Raw genomic sequence first — 22,913 nt, 5'->3', positions numbered from 1 at the left:
ACGGGCCACGGCCAGCTTAACCTGCATTTTCTCTGCAGAGAGTTGGAGTCCTTCCGCCCTTCACTGAGCTACACCATTTTCTTCCTGGGTTCGGCGTAGGTCTCCCAACATCTCCTCTAGTTGGGACCGAAGGAATGCAATTTCCCTTGAGTACTGGTCCTGGGCATCTGATAGCTTTTTTCCGCAACTCCTCCTGCACTTGAGTAGCCTCCGCCCGAGAGCTCTCTACAGCAGAGCGCATCTCTGCTTCATGCATCTCCTGAATGCTGGCGGCTCGTAGCCGGAGTTGGGTCATGTGCTCCTCAAAGGCATGACTCTTTTCTCTTTCCCGGTTAAGGGTAGAGTTCGTCTTCTCTAGGGCGTTGGCCAGCATGCATAAACCCTGTAAAACGAATATGAATTAAAACCAAAGAAAGAGAATGGTGGTAATAAAGTACGAGATCTAGACGCTCCGTATAAGCATGAGAGATGCCTTCCGAGAACTTAGAGGTAACACCCCTCACCGACAGGGACGTCCGTTCATCAGAAGACAACAAACTTTGGACCGCAGCAGCCTTAGAGGAGGTAGTCCCTGTAAGGAAGAGGGGAAACCGCGAGTTCTATGTAGAAGGCTCTACTCGGTTTCCCAAACACAACCCAAGTGCTCCATACTGGACGGTTGAATGTCCCAGCTCGTCACCAGGGGCCTGTCTTTCTTAACAGCATCCTTCGCGTCAGATAGAATGATCATATCTGGTTCCCGGGTCTCTTTTCTCTTGCGCTGGGACAAGGGTATCACGTCCTCCAAGTCCTCGGCGGACAAAGACAGCTGCATCTGAGATTCCAACTGGGGAGCAGTCAATCCCATATCTCGGCCTTCGGAGACCCCCTGGGCCATAAAAAGGGGAAAAGCACCAGGCAGGATAGTCTGGACCGAGAGAATAGTTGCAGAGACAGGCGAACGCTGGGGGCCGGGTAAGATAGAGCGGCTCTCTTCTTCTTCCCGAGCTTTTTTCCTCTTCTCAGCCAAAGCCTAAGCTTTGGCTTTAGCGGCTTGCCTCTCTGCAGCCCGGCGAGCAAACTCCTCCCTCATCATATCGGACGAATCTGCACCAAAAGAAGCATATCAATTCAAGATATCTAAATAGGGATCAAAAAAATAAAAGTAGGAAAGCACAAATTACCAGGTTGAGCTCCCGGGGCACCATATGCATCGATCACCTGGTTAAGGGGATCTTCCACCCGGGTACTCAACTCGTTGGCTATCATGTTCTCGTTTGTTAAAAGGACAGGAGAAGAAAAGTTTTTATTGCCCACTAATGCCAGGCTGCGAACATAAGGCTCCTCGACTTTATAATGGTCAGGGAGCTCAGGTTGCGGGGGAAGACTGGACAGGAACCCGGTCCTAAAAACAAAAGGCGCCGGGGGACGGATGAAAAAATACCTTTCTTTCCATCCCTTCAAAGAAGAGGGAATATCAGTAAGAAAACGGGTGTTTAGCCGGGCAGCTAGGGAAAAGGCCCCTTCGTTAAATCGACAGGTAAAAAAATAATGAAGCACGAGAGGGGTGATAACTAAATTATGCATTTTAAAAAGAATGTAGGTAGAGGCCATAATGCGGAAAGATTTGGGGTGGAATTGGTTGACAGGAACTCTGAAGAAATCGGCAACTTCCAGGTAGAAGGAGGAATAGGAAATCGAAGACCACTGCGGATTTGGTCTCTAAAGAAGGTATAACAGCCTGCCGGATGGGTGTCGGGGGTGCTCCCTGGTAAGGGGCGGAATAGCGAATACGACAAGGGGATTTCCCCTGAACCACGTAATTCCTCCGCAGCACCTTGAGATAGGGTGCTGGGAAGATAAGTATACCAACCTAGGGCTGGAGGGGCAGAGGAAAGGGGCGTAGGTTTCTTAACTTTCTTCTTGCCTTTTCCCTTCATGTGGGAATATGAAGCCGCGAAAGTTTTAGAACGGGAGGTTTTCTAGAAAAACGCGGCCGGGAAGGAAGAGCAGAGGCGGAGCGAGCATCGCTCGAGCTACCGCTTGGCACTTCGTCTCTGGGCGAGCCTTTGGCATTCGCCCCAGAGGTGGAGGAGGTACCGGTAGACATAAGAGAAGAAGGAACTTACAGTCAAATAAGAGATGACAAAGGAACGGGTGATGGAAGCAGAAGAAAGGAGCGGAAATCCGGAAGACGATCGTGCAGAAAGAAAGACGATGAGTAAAATAATGGGGGGTCATGCGGATTAAATACTCGAGAGGGCCAAAGAAATCTGAGTCGTTTATTTTGAATTCAACGGCACGGATGCTAGTAGCGTGCTCCAGAAGCTGAAACGACCTCTGACAGAATCTCTGACATACGCAGTACGAAGCGTTTAGGGCTGACGTAAGGATAGGGTCACCGCTCGGGTGCTATATCCTAGTAGGATACCACGGGTGGCCAAAACTCCGGGTGGTACCCTGAAAGCCGGGTGGTCGGGACAGCGGAGCAGGTCCAAGCCCGAATATCTTTAGGGTGTGTGGTGATATCCTAATAGGATACCCCGGGTGGCTAAAACCCCGGGTGGTACCCTGCAAGCAGGGTGGTCGGGACAGCGGAGCAGGTCCTAGCCCGACTATCTTTAGGGAGTGTGGTGATATCCTAATAGGATACCCCGGGTGTCTAAAACCCCGGGTGGTACCCTGCAAGCCGGGTGGTCGGGACAGCGGAGCAGGTTCTAGCCCGACTATCTTTAGGGTGTGGTAATATAACCCGGGGAGTATAAGCACTCGGGAGACCCCGGGAGGTCCGGGTGGCTAGAAAACAGCCATGTCTGCTTAGAGTGTGCCAGGAGCAAATTCCCGACCAAATCATTATGGACCATGCTCTAACGGAGTGGGCTTTTTCCTGGAGCTACGGATGTCTAAATCACACGTGATGGCCGTCCCATCACCCTAAAAGCCGTCAGTTAGCCCATACCCAGTAATTATTGAAAGCCCAAAGGGGCCATTATAAAAGCAAGAGAGGACTCACCTCTCAAGTACAATTTTTCACCTATCTTTTTTGCTTGGAAGTTTTCTCACCCCTGGGTAGTCATTTTGTGATAAACACATCAGTGTGTAATTAGTACTATTGTATTCGTGGATTCAAGACTGCTAATGACATGTATGTGCGTTTTCGTGCCCTTGTAATTGTGAAATGATAATTGCTTCAACCATTATTGATAATGCACGCATGTTTGTGGCTATTTTCTAGAAGAGAACAAATTAACTACATAACGTGCAATTTTGTTGACTATATAGGATCCTCTAACTCAACATTCTCATTCATCCATGCTAATAAAATTGGCCATGTACGTGCAAAAACTACAAGAGAAAGACGTTCAATTAAAAGTGATTACTGAAAAACTTCGTCTATACGTAAGCATATCCTTTACGAGGGACCGACCATTGGGTATATAAGAGTACTCGATTTCTATTAAAATGAACAAAAAACAAACTACAAAGATGCGTGTATATACAGTTTCGTTATACTTCCATTTGGTTTTAATTTTTTGGCTGTGGGAACTCTATCACCTAGTCTATATTGTAGTACTCCGCCTTATTGTGCATGAGCTTGGCGTCATAGTTCATCGGATTGAAACTAGAATTTAACTTTTACACGCCAAACAAAATGAAATGATAAACATCTCGTACAAAATTTGTAAGAGCAATTTTTCTCATAGATGGAGTCGGAAAATTCAATTAAAGGTGCGAAAATTATTTTTTATTGAAAGTGGGACGACGTCAATAAATCATTTAAAAAATGAACTACTATTGTGCATTTGAAGAATAGAATGTTATTAATAAGACTAAGTTGAGGGTGACGAGTGTAACCATTGACCTTTCGTTTACTCCGTATCTTAAGTTCTTAACGTAGCATAAACTCGTTTGAGATTTGGTAGGACCGTGTAATTTTACTTAGAAATAGTTAATGGTCCAAAATGGGTTGGCTCAATTATCTTGTAATTCACGTTACAATGTTGTGTGCACCTAAGTTGGAGCACTTTCTTGCAGGCCAGGAGAAAAAGAAGAAATAAACGAACAAACAAAAATCAGGCCAATGGAGAATTGTATTTCTATACTTGGCAATAAATTGATAAATTCTATTACTATTAATATTTAATTTTATTTAAAATATATAATTTTCATGTTCCTCTTCATTTTTTTAACTTATGAGTGTTATATTTTTTGTTTGTATATTTTCAAAATATTTAGGCATATTGGTGAGGGAAAACTGTTTTTATACCAACTTTGATATAAATGTCACAAAAAGCCATCATTTTAAAACTTTCTTTGAAGAGTACTTTTAATTTATTAATTTTTTAGAACTACACTTGACATAAAATTTATCACAAGTATATACTTATACTTAGCTTCTATATGTTATTATTATGTTATATCATTATCATTATATAATCAATAGTTTTTTATTTATAAAATGACGAAATATTGAGTTATTTTAGAATTCTAACAAGACAATTGATTGTGAGATGGATCAACAACTCGACGCAACTTATGAAACATTATTTTTATGTTAAAAGTATTTCATTGTACATATGATTTGACACATATTACGTATATAAATCCATGAGAACTCTAATACGTGACGTACTCGAAAAATATATTATAAAAAAACATATAAATTTAAATGAAACAAATAAATTTATCGCCCAAAATTTAAATAATGCTAGTTTATAGTTATAATATTATGATATAATGAGAACAATGCTAATTTATGAAAAATAAATTATTTTTAGAACTTTAATGACTAAAAGAAAAGGCAATTTTAGAATTTGGTATTCAAATTAATTGCAATGATAATATTAATAAATTATTTCTTGAGAAAATATAATATACAATTTTTTTTTTAAGAATACAATTATTATTATTAAATATAAATGTCGGTTATGTTTTAGTTTAATACTAGCACTCCTTTTTTTTTAAAAGTATAATACTATCGCTATTTGTACGTTATTTGTGTATATATACTAATTTTTTTATATTAATTTTTATGTTATTTATATGATTTTAATAATAAAATAATATTAAAAAGTTTATACTAATATAAAATAATATTTAGTACTTTAATTAAAAATTTTAAAAATAGAACAAATATGATAATTATCAATAAAGTAGTCACTCTATACCTCTTACTCTTATTATTATTATTATTATTATTATTACTATTATTATTATTATTATTATTATTATTATTATTATTATTATTATTATTATTATTATTATTATTATTATTATTATTATTATTATTATTATTATTATTATTGATATTATATATTTAGTGAGAGCAATTAATAATAACTGTTTTAGGTAAAACCTTTTCAATTTTTGACATTGTCCTTCAATTTTTCCCCCTGTTTCACAAGTAATTTTACTTTTTGCGCAAATATTTATTTTCATTTTTTTCCTTGCCAAATTACATAAATTTTTCAACTCAATTACAATCAATCTCTTCTTCACATTCAAAATCATCTCCAACAAATAAATTTATGGAATGCAATAATTGTCTATATTAATAGAGCGACCAAACCATAACACTTGAGTTACATTGCATTTTAAAAGATTTGAGTTGCATTATTACTATCAACTATAATTTTTGGTAAAACCGCAAGTGAGTGTCATTACTGAAAAATATTGTTAGGTGCAATAATTGTATGTGCGATTTAAAATTGTGAGTTGCACTGTTAACCTCAGCTATAACTTTTGGTAAAACGATAAGCGCTCGGTTCTATAAAATTTTACCAAAAATCATGCTCGGTTATATTGTTATAGTTTTATAAAACTCTATCGAATTTATTTTTATAATGTTGTGAACATTTATTATATATAATTATAGTATTAATGATGATATAATTACAATTTTTATTTAAGTTTCACTAAATTATTTGAAAACCATTACTGCATGTCCTTTTACTTTAATCATATAATAATATATACATTGCATATATGGTTATGTGTTAATAAACAACGTTTATTTAATTTGCTTGTAAATAAAATATTTAAAACTTTTTTAATACATATTTAAAACCTTAACATATATAAAAACAAAACTTGTATCAACGCTAGACTTGATTACGTACGGCAGTTCAAACGAGGCTATTTTAAAAAAAAATGGCCACATTTATTTAACAAACCGGGATTTTCCAACCAAAAAAAAAAGAAGAAAAAAGGGCAGTTTATCTGTGTTAATGAGCGTGAGCTTTTCTTTAACTTGTTTTTGGTGAAATTGGGAGTTGAGTTTCTGAGAATTGTTGGAAACAAGCAGCGAAATGGCTGTATCACAGAGCGATGGTTGCAAAATGGAGGGGTGGTTGCATTTGATTCGCTCCAATCGGATTGGGTTTCAGTATCCAAGAAAACGCTACTTCGTTCTTCAAGATCACCTGCTCAAGAGCTTCAGATCTGTTCCGATTTCTAATGATGAGGTAAGGTTTACTTCCGTTTCTTGATTCGTCTTTTAAAGTGCTGTATTATAGTAGAGTTCAAGTTTTGAACTGTTTGTGGCTCTTGCGGCAATTTGAGCTCATCGCCTGCTATTTTTTGTTTGTTTGTTTTGCGCCTGATAAATTCTGTTTGTTGGAGTGAACTGGAATGGTACAATGTTTGATGGTTTAGGATCTTATTGAATGCTGGATAGCAAGAATCGTGATAATAAGTTAATAACACTAAATAGCCGAATAGGATAATACAGAGAGACTTGAAGTTCGTGTGGTTTGGTTCATTTAAAGTTAAGTCCGAGGCAAGTCAATTAAGTCGCTAGATTTTTGGTGCGTGTTACATCTTAATCATTTTTGTTTATGCTAACAGCATTAACTAACTAATCATGTTGTAACTTTTCTGAAGGATCCTGTTAGAAGTGCTATTATTGATTCCTGCATAAGGGTGACGGACAATGGGAGAGAGAACATTCAAAGAAAGGTAGACTCACAGAGCCATGATTGCTCATGGAAATGATCCATTTGATAGTTTATTTTACCTTCTGGATCAACCATAAGAGAAAGAGAGACATGCCCTTTTTAATTGTCTGATTATCAATTTCTTGCTACTATCTTGTTCTTTGCAGGTCATATTTGCTTTCACTCTTTATAACACAACTAATCCCAACGATCAGCTGAAGGTGTGCAAATTTCTCTTCCCATTTGGTCCTGCTGATTTTAAGTCAATATATTTTGAAAACCTTGTAATTTGGTAGTTAGGGGCAAACAGTCCTGAAGAAGCTGCAAAATGGATCCAATCCTTCCAGGAGTCAGCTTTGAAGGTCGAATCTGCTCCTTTGATTGAGCTGCAAGATTTTTGTATGCTGAACTGATAATTTCAATTATTGCAGCCTGATCAGAGTCAAAGAAATTTTGAATTTTCCGGGAGTCAACCACAGTCATTGAGGTATAAAGCTAAGTTAAAAATGCTTAATGTTGATCCTGTGAGTTGATTGCTCGTGCTTATGGTCATTTTTTTTAATGAATAAATAAATTTCATAGATAAAAAGTAAAGTGCAAGTACACTGGAAATATCTAGGGCAAATGACAATCTCAAGTTAATATATCAAAATGTGTAGCATTCGGGTACGAGAAATGTAAGAACTTACCAACAAGAACCTCAATTTTCCTAAACAAAGCCTCCGTAGAAGGGGTGCTACCATCAAACATTTTACCAATGTGTGCAGACCACACGGTATAAACTGTACGTGACATGCCTAGGACCCAAACATGTTTCGAAAAGTACCAGGATATGTTTTCTTGAATCATTTCAATGTGCTCCTTAATGTGGTTATAAAGGATTGTGCTTGGTTTTCTTTATTAGAAAGTTAGGTTGCTGATGATTTTGAAAACAGATTTACAGGGTGTTCTAGATTTTTTAGATGTTGCTGACATGAAAATTGAGTCTCAATCTATTGTCCATCTCGTGCAGGCTAAACTGTTCCTATAAGAATTCACGATCTATAAACTGGAGTATATGTTCGTCCTCTGTCAGTGATGCTATGACATCTGATGTGGTTGCGCCTTCACCCTGGAAGATTTTTGGTTGCCAGAATGGTATGGGTTAAGCTCATTGATGTCTTGCTATATGGCTAAATGCCTTGTCTAACACCAAAATATGTAGGTCTAAGATTATTTAAAGAAGCCAAGGATAAAGAATTTCATGAGCAGGTTGGTCAGTTTTATGAATCCACTAAAATCTTCAGAACCGTCTTTTTTTCAACCATTTCAATTTTTTGTAGTGGGATGATCATCCTGCAATAATGGCTGTTGGTGTAGTGGATGCAACTTCTGAGGCTATTTTCCAAACCCTTATGTCTCTTGGTCCTTCAAGATCAGAGTAAGTTAAAGATAATGTATAGACCATGGGCGGACCCATGTGAGGGCTACCCTGGGCTTTAGCACTGTCGAGTCCCAACACTTAGAGCGTACTCATATATGTTGATTCTTTTTGGGTTAGTGTGTATATGGTCATATATTTATCAATTCGGGTCTTTTTAGATTAGTATGGATTGCTAAATTTATGGAAATTTTAAATGGGGTGGATAAATTTGGTCATCTATTTATCAATTTGGACATATAACTTACAATTATGTGTTTTATGGTAAATAAGAATAATGCCATTTAATTTTTCTAAGAAACTCCATGTCATCAAGTAAATTAAATATTTTCTTAGATCTAGATTGATTGGTATTTAAATTGATATAGTGGGCAAATATAAGCTACATTCTAATTAAATATTTGAGCAATCTTTTATTTTTAATAATTTATATTATAGTGATATTAATACATACTAAATTCCTATATTAGGAATTTAATGTAAACTTTTTAAGCTATTTACCAAAAAAAGCAATTATTCATTTACCTGTCAAATTCTCAACTATTTTCTCAAAACAAAATTCAATTAAAATATAATCTAATATTCTTTACTGAATTTAGAGAATGTTACTAATATAAATTCAGGATATTGGTATATTAAAGTTCAATGTTTTTGCATCGTTATTAGAAAGATTGATATAGAAGATAAAAATTAAAAGATATAAAAATTGATTAAAAGAATAAAATATTAACATAATATAAATGATATTTTGACCCATTAATTTTTTATCCTCGTATGTAAAAGTAGCTTCTCTAAAAGGAACCTTGGGTCCGCCCATGGTATAGATAATATTTGATGGACCACATCCTCACACATGCATGCATGCATGTGTGTGTGTGACTGTGTATATGTGTGTTTATTATATACGCACAGACACACACACACACACACACACACACACACACACACATATAGAGACTCAGAGAGAGAGAGAGAGAGCTATCATTTTTATTAATTTATTTGGTATCTTGTTGATTCAGCACTGGGAACCTGTGAGAAAGAGTTTTTGAGGAATTGCCTTCTCTAAATTTTTTAAAAAAATTCCAAACGTTTGATCACCAAACACGTACCCAAGATACACAAGTTACATTCCAAGTGAAACGTTTAAGAATAAAATTTCTTTTGTTTTAGGGTAATGATGTAAGCCTACCAGTATTGCTTTGGATGATAGCCAAAGCTCTTGTTACAACAGACGGTTTTTTTTTTTAAAAAAAAACCTTAGCCTCGTTGGAAATGATGTCATCTTTTGTTGAGTTATATATATAACTTGATAAATTTCATGTAGTTGAATCCAGTTGACGTATATCCTTTGTTTTAACAGTTAATGTTTTTTTTTTTGTGCAGGTGGGATTTCTGTTTCGATAAGGGTTATGTGATTGAACATGTTGACGGTCACACCGATATAGTTCACAAGCTTCTACATCGTCATTGGCTTCCATGGCATGATCCTTATCTCTGTCTGTACAAAAACTGTTCTTTTTTATTTCAATAGTTTAAAGTGATCAAGCTTGTTGCAGGGGCATGAAACGAAGAGATCTTTTGTTACGGCGTTATTGGCGAAGAGAGGATGATGGTACCTATGGTAATGCTAGTATTTACTGAAATGGAACAAGCATTACTTTGGACTTCAATTATTCTATAAGTTTTTTTTTTCACTGCAGTCATTCTGTACCATTCAGTCTTTCACCAGAAGTGTCCATCGCAAAGGGATTATGTACGCGCCTGTCTCAAAAGTAATGTATGCTTTTCATGTGGGATTGGTGTTATTTGTATCATGATTTTTAGCACTTAAATTCCAAGATATATTAACTGGTATGTTTGCCTCAGAATGTGCAGAAATGTTTCCTGTATATTTGCTCTTCTTTTTCCTTGTCAGAAACACTCAAACACATAATGCATACCATGGTACTGATTTGCATGAATGACATATCATGATCCATGGAATTTGATGGTTTACATCTGCTGCCTCGTGACTATTTTGACATCTTTCTTTATGATCGTTTCCTGACTGTATTGTCACGCTGTCATCTGTGATCCTTATATTTTGATTTCCTGTTTTAAGTTTGTGTTGAATCCAAATGCTTGTGGTTTAAACTTTGATGACTGGGAATGATGTTATGTATTTCTGACAGGTGGAGGGTATGTTATATCTCCAGTGAATGAAGGAAAACGTTCAGTAGTGAAGCATATGCTTGCTATTGATTGGAAATACTGGAAATCATATATAAAGACATCATCTGCCAGATCTATTACCATAAGCATGCTGGGGAGACTTTCTGGTGTGCTCCTTATCTTTGTTTGCTTATTCAATTGGCACATCACAGTATTGCAGTCTAAAGTTTGTAAATGGTTCTTCTTCAGTCTCTACAGTTCCAATTTCTAATTTCAGAAGTTCGATTAGACATGTTTTTCCATGTGCATGCGTGTCTTTAAAGTATTAGGTTTTTTTTAGATGCTGTATATATATATGGGTGTCATTCTTATTATAAAAGTCAAAAGGCTGATCAAATCAAAACAAAAATAAAACTTTTGAAATGAAATTTGCCGAAAGTCTCAGGTTCTCAAGTGAGATTTCATCTGAATATGTAGTCAATTTGTGGGCGACTGACCATTCCAGTTATCTATTCATGCATTTTTATTTTTCATTTCATGGAATTGATAAAAAAATTTACCTTTTTTAGCCTTGCGGGAGCTCTTTAGAGCAAAGTTAGATTGTTCGCCGCCTCATTTCTCATCAGATGAGTTAATGAGCAGCAAGATCATACAGCAGAATAAAAACGCATTGAAGGTTGAAGTTCGAACGAGGCAGGATAATGGGTACAGTAAGGAGGATGTGGAAGAAGAAATGGTTAAGACACCTTCTGAACATTCAAGTCTAATGGGATTACACGACGCAGCAGATGAATTTTTTGATGTTTCAGAACCTCTTGAGTATGAGCAGTCAGAAAATGGTTGGCCTTCTGACTTTGGTCCTGAAACTTACTCACAGGTACCACGGATTTGCTACCACTACTGCATATTGTTTTGTTAAAGGATGGAGTTTTATCGGAGCGTTTATTAAGGATCAGAATATGTGAAATTCAAAGGCTACCAGTTTTGTGTCAAGTGCACATCTGTCGGCCCATTGACAAAATGACATTACTGGAAGCTGGATATCGCACAATTTTTTAAAAATAAAAATCTTGGTTCAATTTTTATATCATTTGTGAAAGGAAACAACTCCTGAATGGATTGTTTCACTCGGATGAATATGAGGAACATAATTCTAAATGGAAAAAAGTACTAGGCTTTTTCCTTAATTATTCAGATTTCAGACACTGGTCTACTTTATTGTTCATATAAGAAAGGATTTTCCAATCTTTGTTCTAAATACTACCTTATGCCTCTTGCCTGCTCTTATTCTTTTAAATTATATGTTCCTTACTAGTTGAGTATTTCAGGATACACGTCAACCCAGACTGTCAACTGCTGCTGTCTTTGTGAAAAAATTGCACGATCTTGCAGGTTTGTTTGAAACTCGCGTATATGAATCATCACTTTTCCCACTCCGCAGTAGAGCGATATAGTTTTCTCTAGGTTTCTGGACTTAACGAGATTGAGGTGTTGTTGCTATAGTTCAAAAGAAGGGTTATGCTGATTTGCATGAGATGTCAAGGGAAGACAGTCTGTCATGCAACTATGGATCCACTCTTCCAAAGGATTCGGCCTGTAATTTGCTCTGTAGTTGGGCAGAAACAGATCCATCAACATTTCTTATTCGTGGAAAGACATATTTGGATGACAGAAAGAAGGTGATTCCCCTTTTTTATTTTGATATTGATTGACATATCACTGTACGTTTCTTGTCATGTGGAGCCTTATTCTGAGTTTGGTTCTAATTTTACCATCAATGCGCATCCCCAAGATCACAATGGACTGCAGTTATCCTTTTCTATTGAAATTGAAATTTTTATGGTCCATTATGCACCTAAAATACAAAGTCGTTCCGTTTTGGTTTCTTATTTTTTGAAAATGATGTACATAATTCCTAATTTGCATACAATTTGCCATATTTCAACTTGTCACCAACTCCTCAATTTTCTTTTGTATTTGGGTTTGACATCCTCAAAGAGAGCTTTCATCAGTTATATGTAGTACTAGCTTTGATGTAGTCTGAACGAAATACATTAAGGAATAAAAATGTGTGAGCTTGGTTTTATGGTAATTTTTCATAATGATTCTCACCCCAGATTAAGGCGAAAGGTACATTGATGGAAATGGTAGGTGCTGATTGGTTGAGATCTGATAAGCGAGAAGATGATCTTGGTGGCCGTCCTGGGGGTATTGTTCAGGTTCTGACATTATTAGACCATATATATCTACAGTTTGTATTCTCTAGTGAACATTTTGTAATAATTCACTTATAAAAGTTTCATATTAATATCTGAAGCTGAAATAGAGGTTCCTTATGTTTCCACGCAGAAATATGCTGGTAAGGGGGGTCCCGAATTTTTTGTAGTCATAAACATACAGGTGAATCAAGTTTCTATCATTTAAACAAGTTCCCAGCTATCCTTGTGTAATACTTGTGAAATATCTGGTTGGACTAGGTCCCAGGTTCAACGACATATAACCTCGCGTTGTACTATATGATGAGCACTCCTTTAGAAGATGCTCCTTTGCTCGAGAGTTTTGTCAATGGAGATGATGCTTATAGAAATCCAAGATTCAAGCTCATACCATACATCTCCAAGGTCAGTCGAGTTATTGCTGCATGGAACAGTGTTTCACGTTTAACTTAATGGTAATTTATTTTTCGTTTTTCATGCATTCTGATCTACCTGCTTTACCTTTGAAGCAACTCCACGAGTTGACTCCAGATCATCGTATTTCAGACCTGACGATGCATTTTTCAAATACTGTTTTTTTAACTTTATTTTGGATTTCCTTTTGTATTTCCTATGCACGTTGTTCTCCAAATACTGCTTTTTTAACTCCATTTTTAACCGTCTGGCAACTTCATCCCTTTGGTTGGTGGTTATGTTGGTTGTGTGATATCTTGAAGAACTTGTGTATTGTGGAGGCGATTTCATAGAGATGCAATCTAACTTATTGAACATTGGAACTTGTGATTTATTGTCAATAGCATGCTTAAAAGTTAAAATAATTCAATTATCAGTGAGTGGTTCAGTGGTTCTTCTCCTTAGACCTCTTTTCATGAATGTTTTAGTGTGCTCTCATCTTATAATTCTCCTCCAAGTTCTTTTATTTTCATTCTTGATATAGAAACCACAAGAGATTGTAGCCTATTTACGAAAGACTGGGAATGATGCTAATCTCACTGATCATGATATTTGTTTCTCAGGGTTCGTGGATAGTTAAACAGAGCGTCGGAAAAAAGGCATGCCTTATTGGTCAAGCATTAGAAATTAATTATTTTCGTGGGAAGAACTACTTGGAGGTATAGTGTTTGGGACTATAAGATGATTTTTCTATGCATTTTCATTGCATGGGGTTGTTTGCCATCTTGTTCCCCTGATTCATTTCTTGCATGGCCATTCTTCAACATCAAAAGTAAGGGTTGTGTACGTACTAATTGAGTTCTCTTAATCTTACCTAAGTCCATCTTTGAGCTCCAGATAAATTGATCTTGGTTGGGTAAATGCCTCAATTCATAATATATAATATCCTTTTTCTCAATTTCAAAGTAGTTAATGAATGAGCTATAACTTTTGCCAACTGCAACATCTGTTACCCTGAAGCCCACTGGTGTACAGAAAATGTGTGAGCCGTCCTGGAGAAAGAATAGTTGAGACATTGCTTTTTAGGTCTCCAGTACGATGATTTCAAGACATATTTGCATTCAAAACTAGGATATTTTAAATGATGGTTATGCTTCTCTTTCAACCCCCCCACCAATCTATGTGTCTATACGTGACATGTTTATGTCGTCTACAACATAACACTGCAATCATTTTGTCCAATTATTTCAGCTTGGGATTGACATTGGCTCGTCTACTGTTGCACGAGGTGTTGTCAGCCTTGTTCTCGGTTACCTGAACAATCTGGTAATCGAGATGGCATTTCTAATACAGGTAAATTAACTGCAACTCTCACATAGTGTGCGCTATAAGTCATTTCTAATACAGGTAAACTAACTGCAACTCTCACATAGTGTGCGCTATTAGTCGCATATCAAAATAAAATTTCAAATAATCATTATTTGATCTGTGACTGTGAGCTCTTGCTATGTTCACGAGTGTACTCTGATGATATTTTCTGGAACAGGCTAATACTCCTGAAGAGCTACCAGAATATCTCATTGGAACATGTCGTCTTAACCATTTGGACGTCCCTAAATCCGTACTAGTGAAACCATAATCCCAAGCAATTGAAACTCGTGTTCATTCATTAGCAAGTGCCGGTACGCTCCAAAGCTGTGTGGATTTGCAAAGAAATTGTAAAGAGTGTTGACAGAAGAATGAATGCAGATGGCCGTGTTCTTGCTACTTATAATTCTTTCATTACACCAACTGGAATTATCATATTCTGGTTGTCCATATGCCGTGTGCAAATAACATATAATAGGTTCCATGTCTTGCTAGAGACTACATAATATATACTTGGAATTTTAAGATATGTACTTGATACCTAAAAAAAAATCGAATTTGTCTTGAAAGTAACTAACTGGAATTGAACTGCTTTGGAAGTGCAAAAATGGAAACAATCTTCTTGTTATTATCACTAAATCACTAATACTTAGGGCTGTGGAAAAATACCGTTACCGAAAATTTACCGAATATACCGAAAAATCGGTATACCGAAAATTTCGACCGTACCGAAATTTTCGGTATCGGTAACGGTATATAAATTTTTTTATTTCGGTATACCGAATATACCGAATTAATTTTTTTTTTTAATTTTTCACGGTATACCGAAAAAAAACTCGGTTTCGGTATACTGAGTTTTTTTTCGTAATATCGAAATTTGTCGGTATACCGAATTTTTTTTTTATATCCGGTACGGTATTCGGTATAAAAATTCTTCATACCGAAAATTCGGTATACCTACGGTACCGGTATGAAATTTTTCATATCGGTATGGTACGGTATACGATATCGTATTTTGATACGGTATACCGTACTGTACCGTACCCAGCCCTACTAATACTACGGATATTAATTAATACTATTTCTTTCCACTTTTTGAATTGTTAATTAATAAAATATATATATATATTTGCATAAAATCAATTATCAGATAACCCTTGACATTCTTCAACTTCATAATTTTTTTTTTGAAAAAATCTTGATGAGACTCGCGCATTATTAATAGTAGCAAAGATCTCCTTGAGAAATATTTTTTTGGCACACTTGCTTTTTAACCATATTATATGGATTTACGTTGAAATTGTGGCGTTCAAATTTTTTTAAAAATTATATTTTTAATATTTTTATTCTCTTTCTCCCATTTAGCAAAATTTTCTGTAAAAACTGTCGAAATATAATATGAAGCAAGTTTAAATCAGATAAAAGGTGTTCTTACAATATACCCTCTTAGTCTTTTATGATTTCCTCCAACAAAAAGGTTTTTTTTGACACATTGGAGAGAGGGTTTTAAGTTTTGAACTCGAAATCCTTCCAGGTTGGGAAAAGTTTATGCCACTAAACTAACTAGTTTTGGTGTGATTTCACTTGAATACATGTTTGGAAACAAATAACTTGATATGGTAAAACATAATTAACAAATATTAATAAAATTCTAATAGTGCATTATTATATTATATGTGTATAGATTGTATAGATTATATTGAACAGATGTATATATGTTGTGAAATTATATTTTATTTTTATAATATAACAAGAAATTATAATATAGACTTAAAAAGTCAATCCGGTTTAAAAAAAAAAAAAAAAGTCAATCCATGTGACAATTGTCGAAATATAAATGGGGTAAAAATTTATAATCCGATTTTGCCATTTTGCTACTACATACACACGTTACAAGCTTATTTATTCATTCTCAGCCGTTGTCTGTCCCTCGCTCGGTCGTTCGAAGGGAGAATTTTGGGTTTCAGAAATTTTCTGGTGGAGTTGTTCGGATTCGGAAAAGTTTCGAGGGTTTGAGTCAGAAGCTTTACGAATCGGAGGGGGTCCAACGAAGAGTGGGAGCCCCTCGGTCTGATCGTAAAGTTTGTCTGCCGGAAACCCTGCAATGCGTTGGAATTTATGAGCACGAGATTTCGGCACTCTATAGTCTATACTTGTTGGTATGCACGAATTTTTACGTCTTTCGATGTGTGTAATATTCGAAGTTTCAAAAATATTTGTCATATAGGGATTTTTCCGCGAATAACGCGGTAGTAGTTGTCATTTTGTAGCGTTTTTGTATTAAAGGTTTGTTCTTTGTGTTTCTGTTTGACAGGCTGATGCATTATTGAAAAAGCTTGGATTTTTTTTGTTCGTTTTGTTTTTTCCCCAAATCAGTGATTAGGCCTTGCCCCCCCTTTTAAGCAGTTCTTTTGTGAGGTGGGAACAAGGTGCGTGATGGTTTACATTAAGCTGGGGATAATCATGTTGCTTCTTCTATCTGGTATGTTTATTTTGGTTTGTCGAAGTACATCTTTTTATGTTTATTTGATGTTTTATATTCTATGTGAGCAAATGGTTGTAACGTGTCGAAGTTTCTTCTTTCTGCGCCAGAAAACCTCGTTGTGTAAAACTATTTAAAGCCATTTGTAGGGGGTCGAGGAAGATTTTTTGTTTTAGGGCATAGACTGAACTTTAATTCTTTGCAATACTTCTGTTAGTGAAGTTAATATAATGGGGGTTGATTCCCCGTGAGAATCCTTGTTTAATTGTGGTGTGATAATTTACGACCATGATGGGACTTTGTGCCTGAGTGTGTGTTTAATGAGATGAAGATCTATTAACATTTGTAATTTAATTAAATGAGGTTCTGTAACAAACTATTGAAGTTCGAATTCCTTTCTGCAGTTTCTATTAAAGAAACAGTATCTGCCATAGCTGATAATTATGAGCAGTGTGAACATATTGTCAAGAAGTGGGCATTATCTTCCCTTGATTCTGATGTTAAAGGTGACAAACATGAATTGCGGGACCTGCTATTTTTTCTTCATATACCACGAACAGGAGGACGAACTTATCTACACTGGTAACTTTCTATTTATATATTAATACTGGAATATGGCACACTTGACACCCCACTCACAATAAGAGAAGCAGCAAATTATCCGACTAAAAATAATCAAACATTTTCTGAATTGCAAAGTACTGATTCTCTGCATTTCTCTAATATATGTTCACAGTTTCCTGAAGAAGCTTTACTCCAACTCCCAGGAATGTCCACGGTCTTATGATAAGTTGAGGTTTAATCCAAGGTATATTTCAGTTCCTTTCATCTTATGTCTATCCAATCATTTGCATGTCATATACCGATGAGATGATGTTGTGCTGTATTTGATCTGATGAAGCAGCCAACTCATTTGTTCTTCCGTAATGTCCTCCTTTGGAAACAATTTGAGATCTTTTTAGATGGTGCATTGGTAGGCATGAGGCCTGAGACCACAAATACTTGTGAACTGCTGTCAGACATTCGGTTTTTGCCGGATGTTTTCAATCTTGAAAAGCTCCACGACCTTACAAAGAGTGGTCATTGTCCAAAATTTGAAATATCAAATCATGATTTTATCCCACCTTGATAGTGTGATGTGGATTAACATTTGATTATTGATATACGTGTTTTTGAGGCAGAAGAGCAGGCTTGAAAGCTATTTTTGCAACAGGTGTTACATGAGAGAATTGAAATTTGATTACTCAGATAGAATTAGTTTCTTTTATGTTATTTAATTTAATGGTGTGGGACTATATGATGATGATATGGCCAAAGATATACTTTGTGAACCCAGAAATGAAAAGGAAAATTAGATTGAATTTATCTATGACCATCTATCACTATATTATAAAGGAAGAACACCACATCATAACAACCTTGGTCTTTTGGTATGTTTTCATGTATTCTTCGTACAATACCCCTATACAGATCATTGCCCTTGATAATTGGATTTATTTCTCAATTTTCAAAATACTTACCAGTTACTTCATCTAATCAATAACATACCATATTAATTTCAGTATTCTAAAGTAATAAAAGAAAATAATGATTATACATATTTATATTATAATATAATATAATATAATTATGAGAAAAGCATAATAAAATAAAAACTCAAAACAAAAAATTTAGATAAAGAAAATTACACCAATATAATTACAGGGTATGACAAATTCATAAAAAAAATTATACTTTATATTGAATTTGATATACATGCGTGTCAAAAATTGTTAGTATTGATAAAGAATAATGGGAAATGAAAAGGACTTATTGAAGGGCTAGCCATGGCTTCATTTTGTTATCTGGTTCAAGATCCAGCAAGCTGATCCATCAATTAATTGAATGGTTTTATTTTTGCTTGTTGCCTCTTTGTACTGGAAACTATTACTTGGTGGTTTGTTTTCTGTGACTATAATTTGCTTTACACAAACAAAATGGGAAAAGAATATAATTTGTACCACAACATATTAACATTTCTTTATCTTATGTGAAAATCTCTCTCCTATTTATGTATATTTTTTTCTAGATGTTTAAGATGTACACGTTTCTTTTATTATGCAGGAAAACTAACTGTGGATTGTTAAGTACCCATGATGACTATAGTATGATGTCCAAATTTCCCAAGGAGAAAATTTCAGTGGTGACAATACTTAGAAATCCAATTGACCGTATTTTTAGCACCTATGAATTTTCTGTGGAGGTGGCTGCTAGGTTTTTGATTCATCCTAACTTAACATCTGTGGCGAGAATGGCTAAACGTGTGCGTGGCAAGACAACTGGAGTAAGCACGCTAGATATCTGGCCTTGGAAATATTTGGTTCCTTGGATGAGGGAAGATCTGTTTGCTCGGGTGAGTTCAGAAACTAGTGTTGACATGTTTTTTATCATTCAAATTTCGGCAATTTTTGGTTGGGAGGTTTTTCTTCACATTCCTGATCAATTGGAAAGAGCTTGTGGCTGAAAAATAAATGATGCTATGGGATTCCCTTGATTTTGGAGCAACATTATCTTTCAATAGTTTCTGCCCCCCTTCCAGCAAGGACAAGGAACACAGCCTACTGAATTAAGACATATAGTATATTCCTACATGAAGATTGTTTTTCATTTCCTGCCCCTCAGCTAGCTTTTTGCAGCTTGTACCACCACCATTCCACCATAGTATGACCTCTCAATGTAATGCTTTTAAGTTTCCTATTTCTCTTTAGTGAAGCTTACTATGCAGATTTTTCCTTTGTAAATTTCTTCAGTGGTGTCTCTACTTGCTTCAACATTCTTGTCTACGTTTCTGCTCGATCTGCATCACCAATCAAACTTTATTTGCACCAAAAAAAATTCAGATTGTTGTCCTTCTTTTGCCCTTCCATTCTAGAAAAATATCGGTATGACCCTTCCCTATGTTTGCGCATCGAACATCCTATCTAACGATGTGCTTTACATCTTATGGCAGAGGGATGCTAGAAAGCTTAAAGGGGATTCTTATTTAGCAACCAATAACCCCTACGACATGGAAGACATCTTGATGCCTCTACATGAGTACATTAACAACCCTATTGCTCAGGAGATTATCCACAATGGGGCCACTTTCCAGGTGTTTTAGTGTGTTCCAAATTCGCTGTCTTGACGATATTTTTGATGTGGCAAAGGTGTACTTTGGACCTTAAATGCATATGGTTGGATGATTTATTTTCTGAATCCCCAGATTGCTGGTCTCACGAACAACTCTTATTTTGTGGACGCACATGATATTCGCCATTGTGTATTCAAGCATCAGACCCTGGGCGATTACGTGCTTAAAGTGGCAAAGGTAGTGTTAAAAATTAGATGGTTTCCACAAGCGTGCAAGATATCAGTTTGGCCATTTCCACGATGATATGATTTCTTTACTCAAGTCGTTTTATTCATGGTAGATCGTTACAAATCTTGCAGAAGCGGTTGGATAATATGCTGTATGTTGGACTCACTGAGAATCATAAACAATCGGCCACTATTTTTGCAAATGTCGTTGGTGCACAAGTGATATCTCAACACTTAGCGTCGGGCTCCAGTACAGATGTTGCAAGTAATGAGGATTCAGGTATTGGGCGACATAAGTTTGAAGTACAATTTTCACGTCATTTACGCATCCTCTGGTTTTGGTGCAAATTTTGATGCTTGATTCCCGTTATTGCCTGTGTTTTGCTTCTATCCTGTGGTTCTGAATGCGGAAATGAGTTTCAATGCATTATAATCATTTTGTATTAGAATAAAGGCACTTCCGCTCTGTATATAAGCACATCACTTTTCTTTAACCATATTCTTTTTTGATGCAGAACAGAGCTCCTCACTTTCCGATGCACAACATGATGCTAATAATCAAGTAAGAATCTACTTTTCATCTGAGCATGTGGAAAATTAAATGTTACAACAATTTCAATTTACTGATAACAGGGCAACAATGCTCGTCAAATGCTAAAGAATATTTCCTCAACCAGACAGGAAGAAGTGGGGCACAAAAATGTGGGGCTCATAGAATTGGCTTTTGGCTTGCTTTTTAATGTTTGAGATTGAATCTGTCGGTTTGCTTCTTGTTTTATGCAGAGCTAATTTTATCTGTCACTGTATCAGCTTACTGTGGGGAAACTTATGGAATCATATGAATCCTGTATTTCAACCTTAAGAAACACCCAAGCAGAGCGACGTGTAAATTCTCTGAAGCGGATTGCTCCAGCAAACCTCACTAAAGAGGTATAAAGGGCTTAAAATTGTGATCTTGTTCGCACAATAAATTGACTCTGCTTTAAAGTATCAATATTATTGTACTCGTATCCCAATAATTGAATTTTCCAGGCTCGTCTTCTGGTACCGGAAGCACTCATCCAGGAAATTACATTACTCAACAGCTTAGATGTAGAACTCTACAACTATGCTCAAGACATTTTTTCTAAGCAGCAATCACGTATGATGCAAAGCATGGCTTATTCTGTGAGTTCCCTTCTCTTTTGCTGAGTCTAAATTCAACGCACTTATGTTGGATAAATAGGGTTCTCATTTGTACTCTGCTTTGTGTACCTACCATATTGGATAAGTGTTTAGGGTGCAATTTATCTTGTTTTTAATTATCATATGAATCAATATTGGAAACAGAACTGTAGAATTAACCATGATTTTAAAGGGTTGTGGTATTTGAACTAGTGACATTTGAGTCAAATTTTCCCTCCCCTTCTGGTCTCAGACCGTTGCTTCTATGAGACCCATGTCACATCCTGCAGTTCTATGCCATTTGAAAGATATTTGCCGAAACGTCTTCAAATATTTGAGCGGAAGCAGATGATTCAATGTTGATTCAGCACTCAACTCCTTTTGCAGTTTATGTGAGGTTACTCACTAGTCATTCCTATCAAAGTCATCCGATGTTTAGTGTAATAAATTATGTGGTTTCTAGTTTCTACCAATTGTCACTTATTCTGAGTCTTTGAATGACTTGAGATGGTTTCTTCATCAAAAGCCTCATTTTATGCCATTGATTTGCAGGAGAAGGTGGAAAGCACCTTCAATTCAAGTGCATATGCCGATTTTTATGGGCCCCCTTCTTGGAAATTCCCGTCTTTATTAGCCCTTTCCGGGTTTTTGTTGTTACTGCTCCTCTTTCTTTTCCTAAATTCCAGAAGAACATCGAAAGTCAAATTATGAAGGGGTTTCTATTCATATTAATGATATGACCTCTGAGGAATACGATAGAAAATTCGTGTATATCGTCTTAAAGATATTAGAAGTTGAGCAATTTTGTAGATGCTTGAGGGTCTTTCATTCTTCTTATCAGATGCATGCTCGTTGTGAATGAATTCTTGGTTTGTAATTTTATTGTTTTTGGCCGGAAAATCAAGGATTCTGGTTTAAATCAATTGGTATTTGGCGCAACAAATATGATCATGGGTGATATCGATTGTTCCTTTTATAATATTGACATCCTTAGCTTTCTGTTCTTTTTAAGTGTTCGTTTATTCAAATCGAGAAATGTTTCTTAGAAATTCTTTCAAAACTATTGTGATTTTAGACACACAAAAAAATTATATTATACTGTATAATTTTATATTGAAAATGAAAGCAGTAATGATTGTTTTAATTTTAGTAAGTTCAATAGCCGTATCAATTCATAAAATAGGATTGTTACTCGAACAATTTTAATTAAATTTGTTTATCATTATTTAGCCCGGAAAATTATCAATAAATCCCTAATAGCAAACCTAAGTTGTTTGTCAATCCCTATGTCAGATTATATGTGTTACAACTCCCTACTGCCAAATCTTTATTTGTTCCAACTCCCTATACCTAACCAAAGTACCATAATACCCCTTGTAACATATAAAAACCCAATAATGTCATTTTTTTTTGTTTTAAATGATATTGTTTCTCTTTCTTTTCTAGACTTGCTTTAGAATTAATTTTTT

General features: G+C 35.7%; 2 protein-coding genes across 6 annotated transcripts; both read left to right on the top strand.

Moving 5' to 3' along the window:
• The first annotated feature begins 6,188 nt into the window (after nt 1–6,188).
• Nucleotides 6,189–14,899, top strand: LOC140883530 (protein ENHANCED DISEASE RESISTANCE 2-like). The gene is made up of 21 exons (XM_073290037.1): nt 6,189–6,443; nt 6,862–6,936; nt 7,082–7,135; nt 7,211–7,276; nt 7,346–7,401; nt 7,927–8,051; nt 8,119–8,165; nt 8,237–8,334; nt 9,718–9,813; nt 9,891–9,955; nt 10,035–10,106; nt 10,506–10,652; nt 11,055–11,362; nt 11,814–11,877; nt 11,989–12,164; nt 12,603–12,704; nt 12,835–12,885; nt 12,963–13,106; nt 13,718–13,813; nt 14,346–14,447; nt 14,641–14,899. Exons 1-21 carry the CDS (start codon nt 6,288–6,290, stop codon nt 14,731–14,733), a joined length of 2,193 nt encoding a protein of 730 aa, XP_073146138.1. The 5' UTR covers nt 6,189–6,287; the 3' UTR covers nt 14,734–14,899.
• A 1,447-nt stretch (nt 14,900–16,346) lies between these two features.
• Nucleotides 16,347–22,395, top strand: LOC140883531 (protein-tyrosine sulfotransferase). 5 transcript variants are annotated; one of them, XR_012150419.1, is made up of 14 exons: nt 16,347–16,621; nt 16,777–16,944; nt 17,349–17,526; nt 17,681–17,752; nt 19,048–19,336; nt 19,934–20,074; nt 20,186–20,290; nt 20,413–20,560; nt 20,796–20,842; nt 20,914–20,982; nt 21,091–21,210; nt 21,313–21,447; nt 21,735–21,841; nt 21,997–22,131. XR_012150419.1 is itself a non-coding variant. In XM_073290040.1 (14 exons), the coding sequence occupies exons 2-13, from the start codon at nt 16,899–16,901 to the stop codon at nt 21,794–21,796; spliced, it is 1,449 nt and encodes a 482-aa protein (XP_073146141.1). In that variant the 5' UTR covers nt 16,347–16,621; nt 16,777–16,898; the 3' UTR covers nt 21,797–21,841; nt 21,997–22,131. The 5 variants fall into 5 exon arrangements, 4 of the variants coding, with proteins under 4 accessions (XP_073146141.1, XP_073146139.1, XP_073146142.1 ...); XM_073290040.1 differs by having other exon boundaries at nt 21,698–21,841; XM_073290038.1 differs by lacking the exon at nt 21,735–21,841 and having other exon boundaries at nt 21,997–22,395.
• The last annotated feature ends 518 nt before the right edge of the window (nt 22,396–22,913 follow it).

The sequence above is a fragment of the Henckelia pumila genome, chromosome 2 (genome assembly GCF_033568475.1).
Source record: "Henckelia pumila isolate YLH828 chromosome 2, ASM3356847v2, whole genome shotgun sequence".
Taxonomy (NCBI): Eukaryota; Viridiplantae; Streptophyta; class Magnoliopsida; order Lamiales; family Gesneriaceae; genus Henckelia; species Henckelia pumila.
This window is presented reverse-complemented; position numbering and strand designations above follow the sequence as displayed.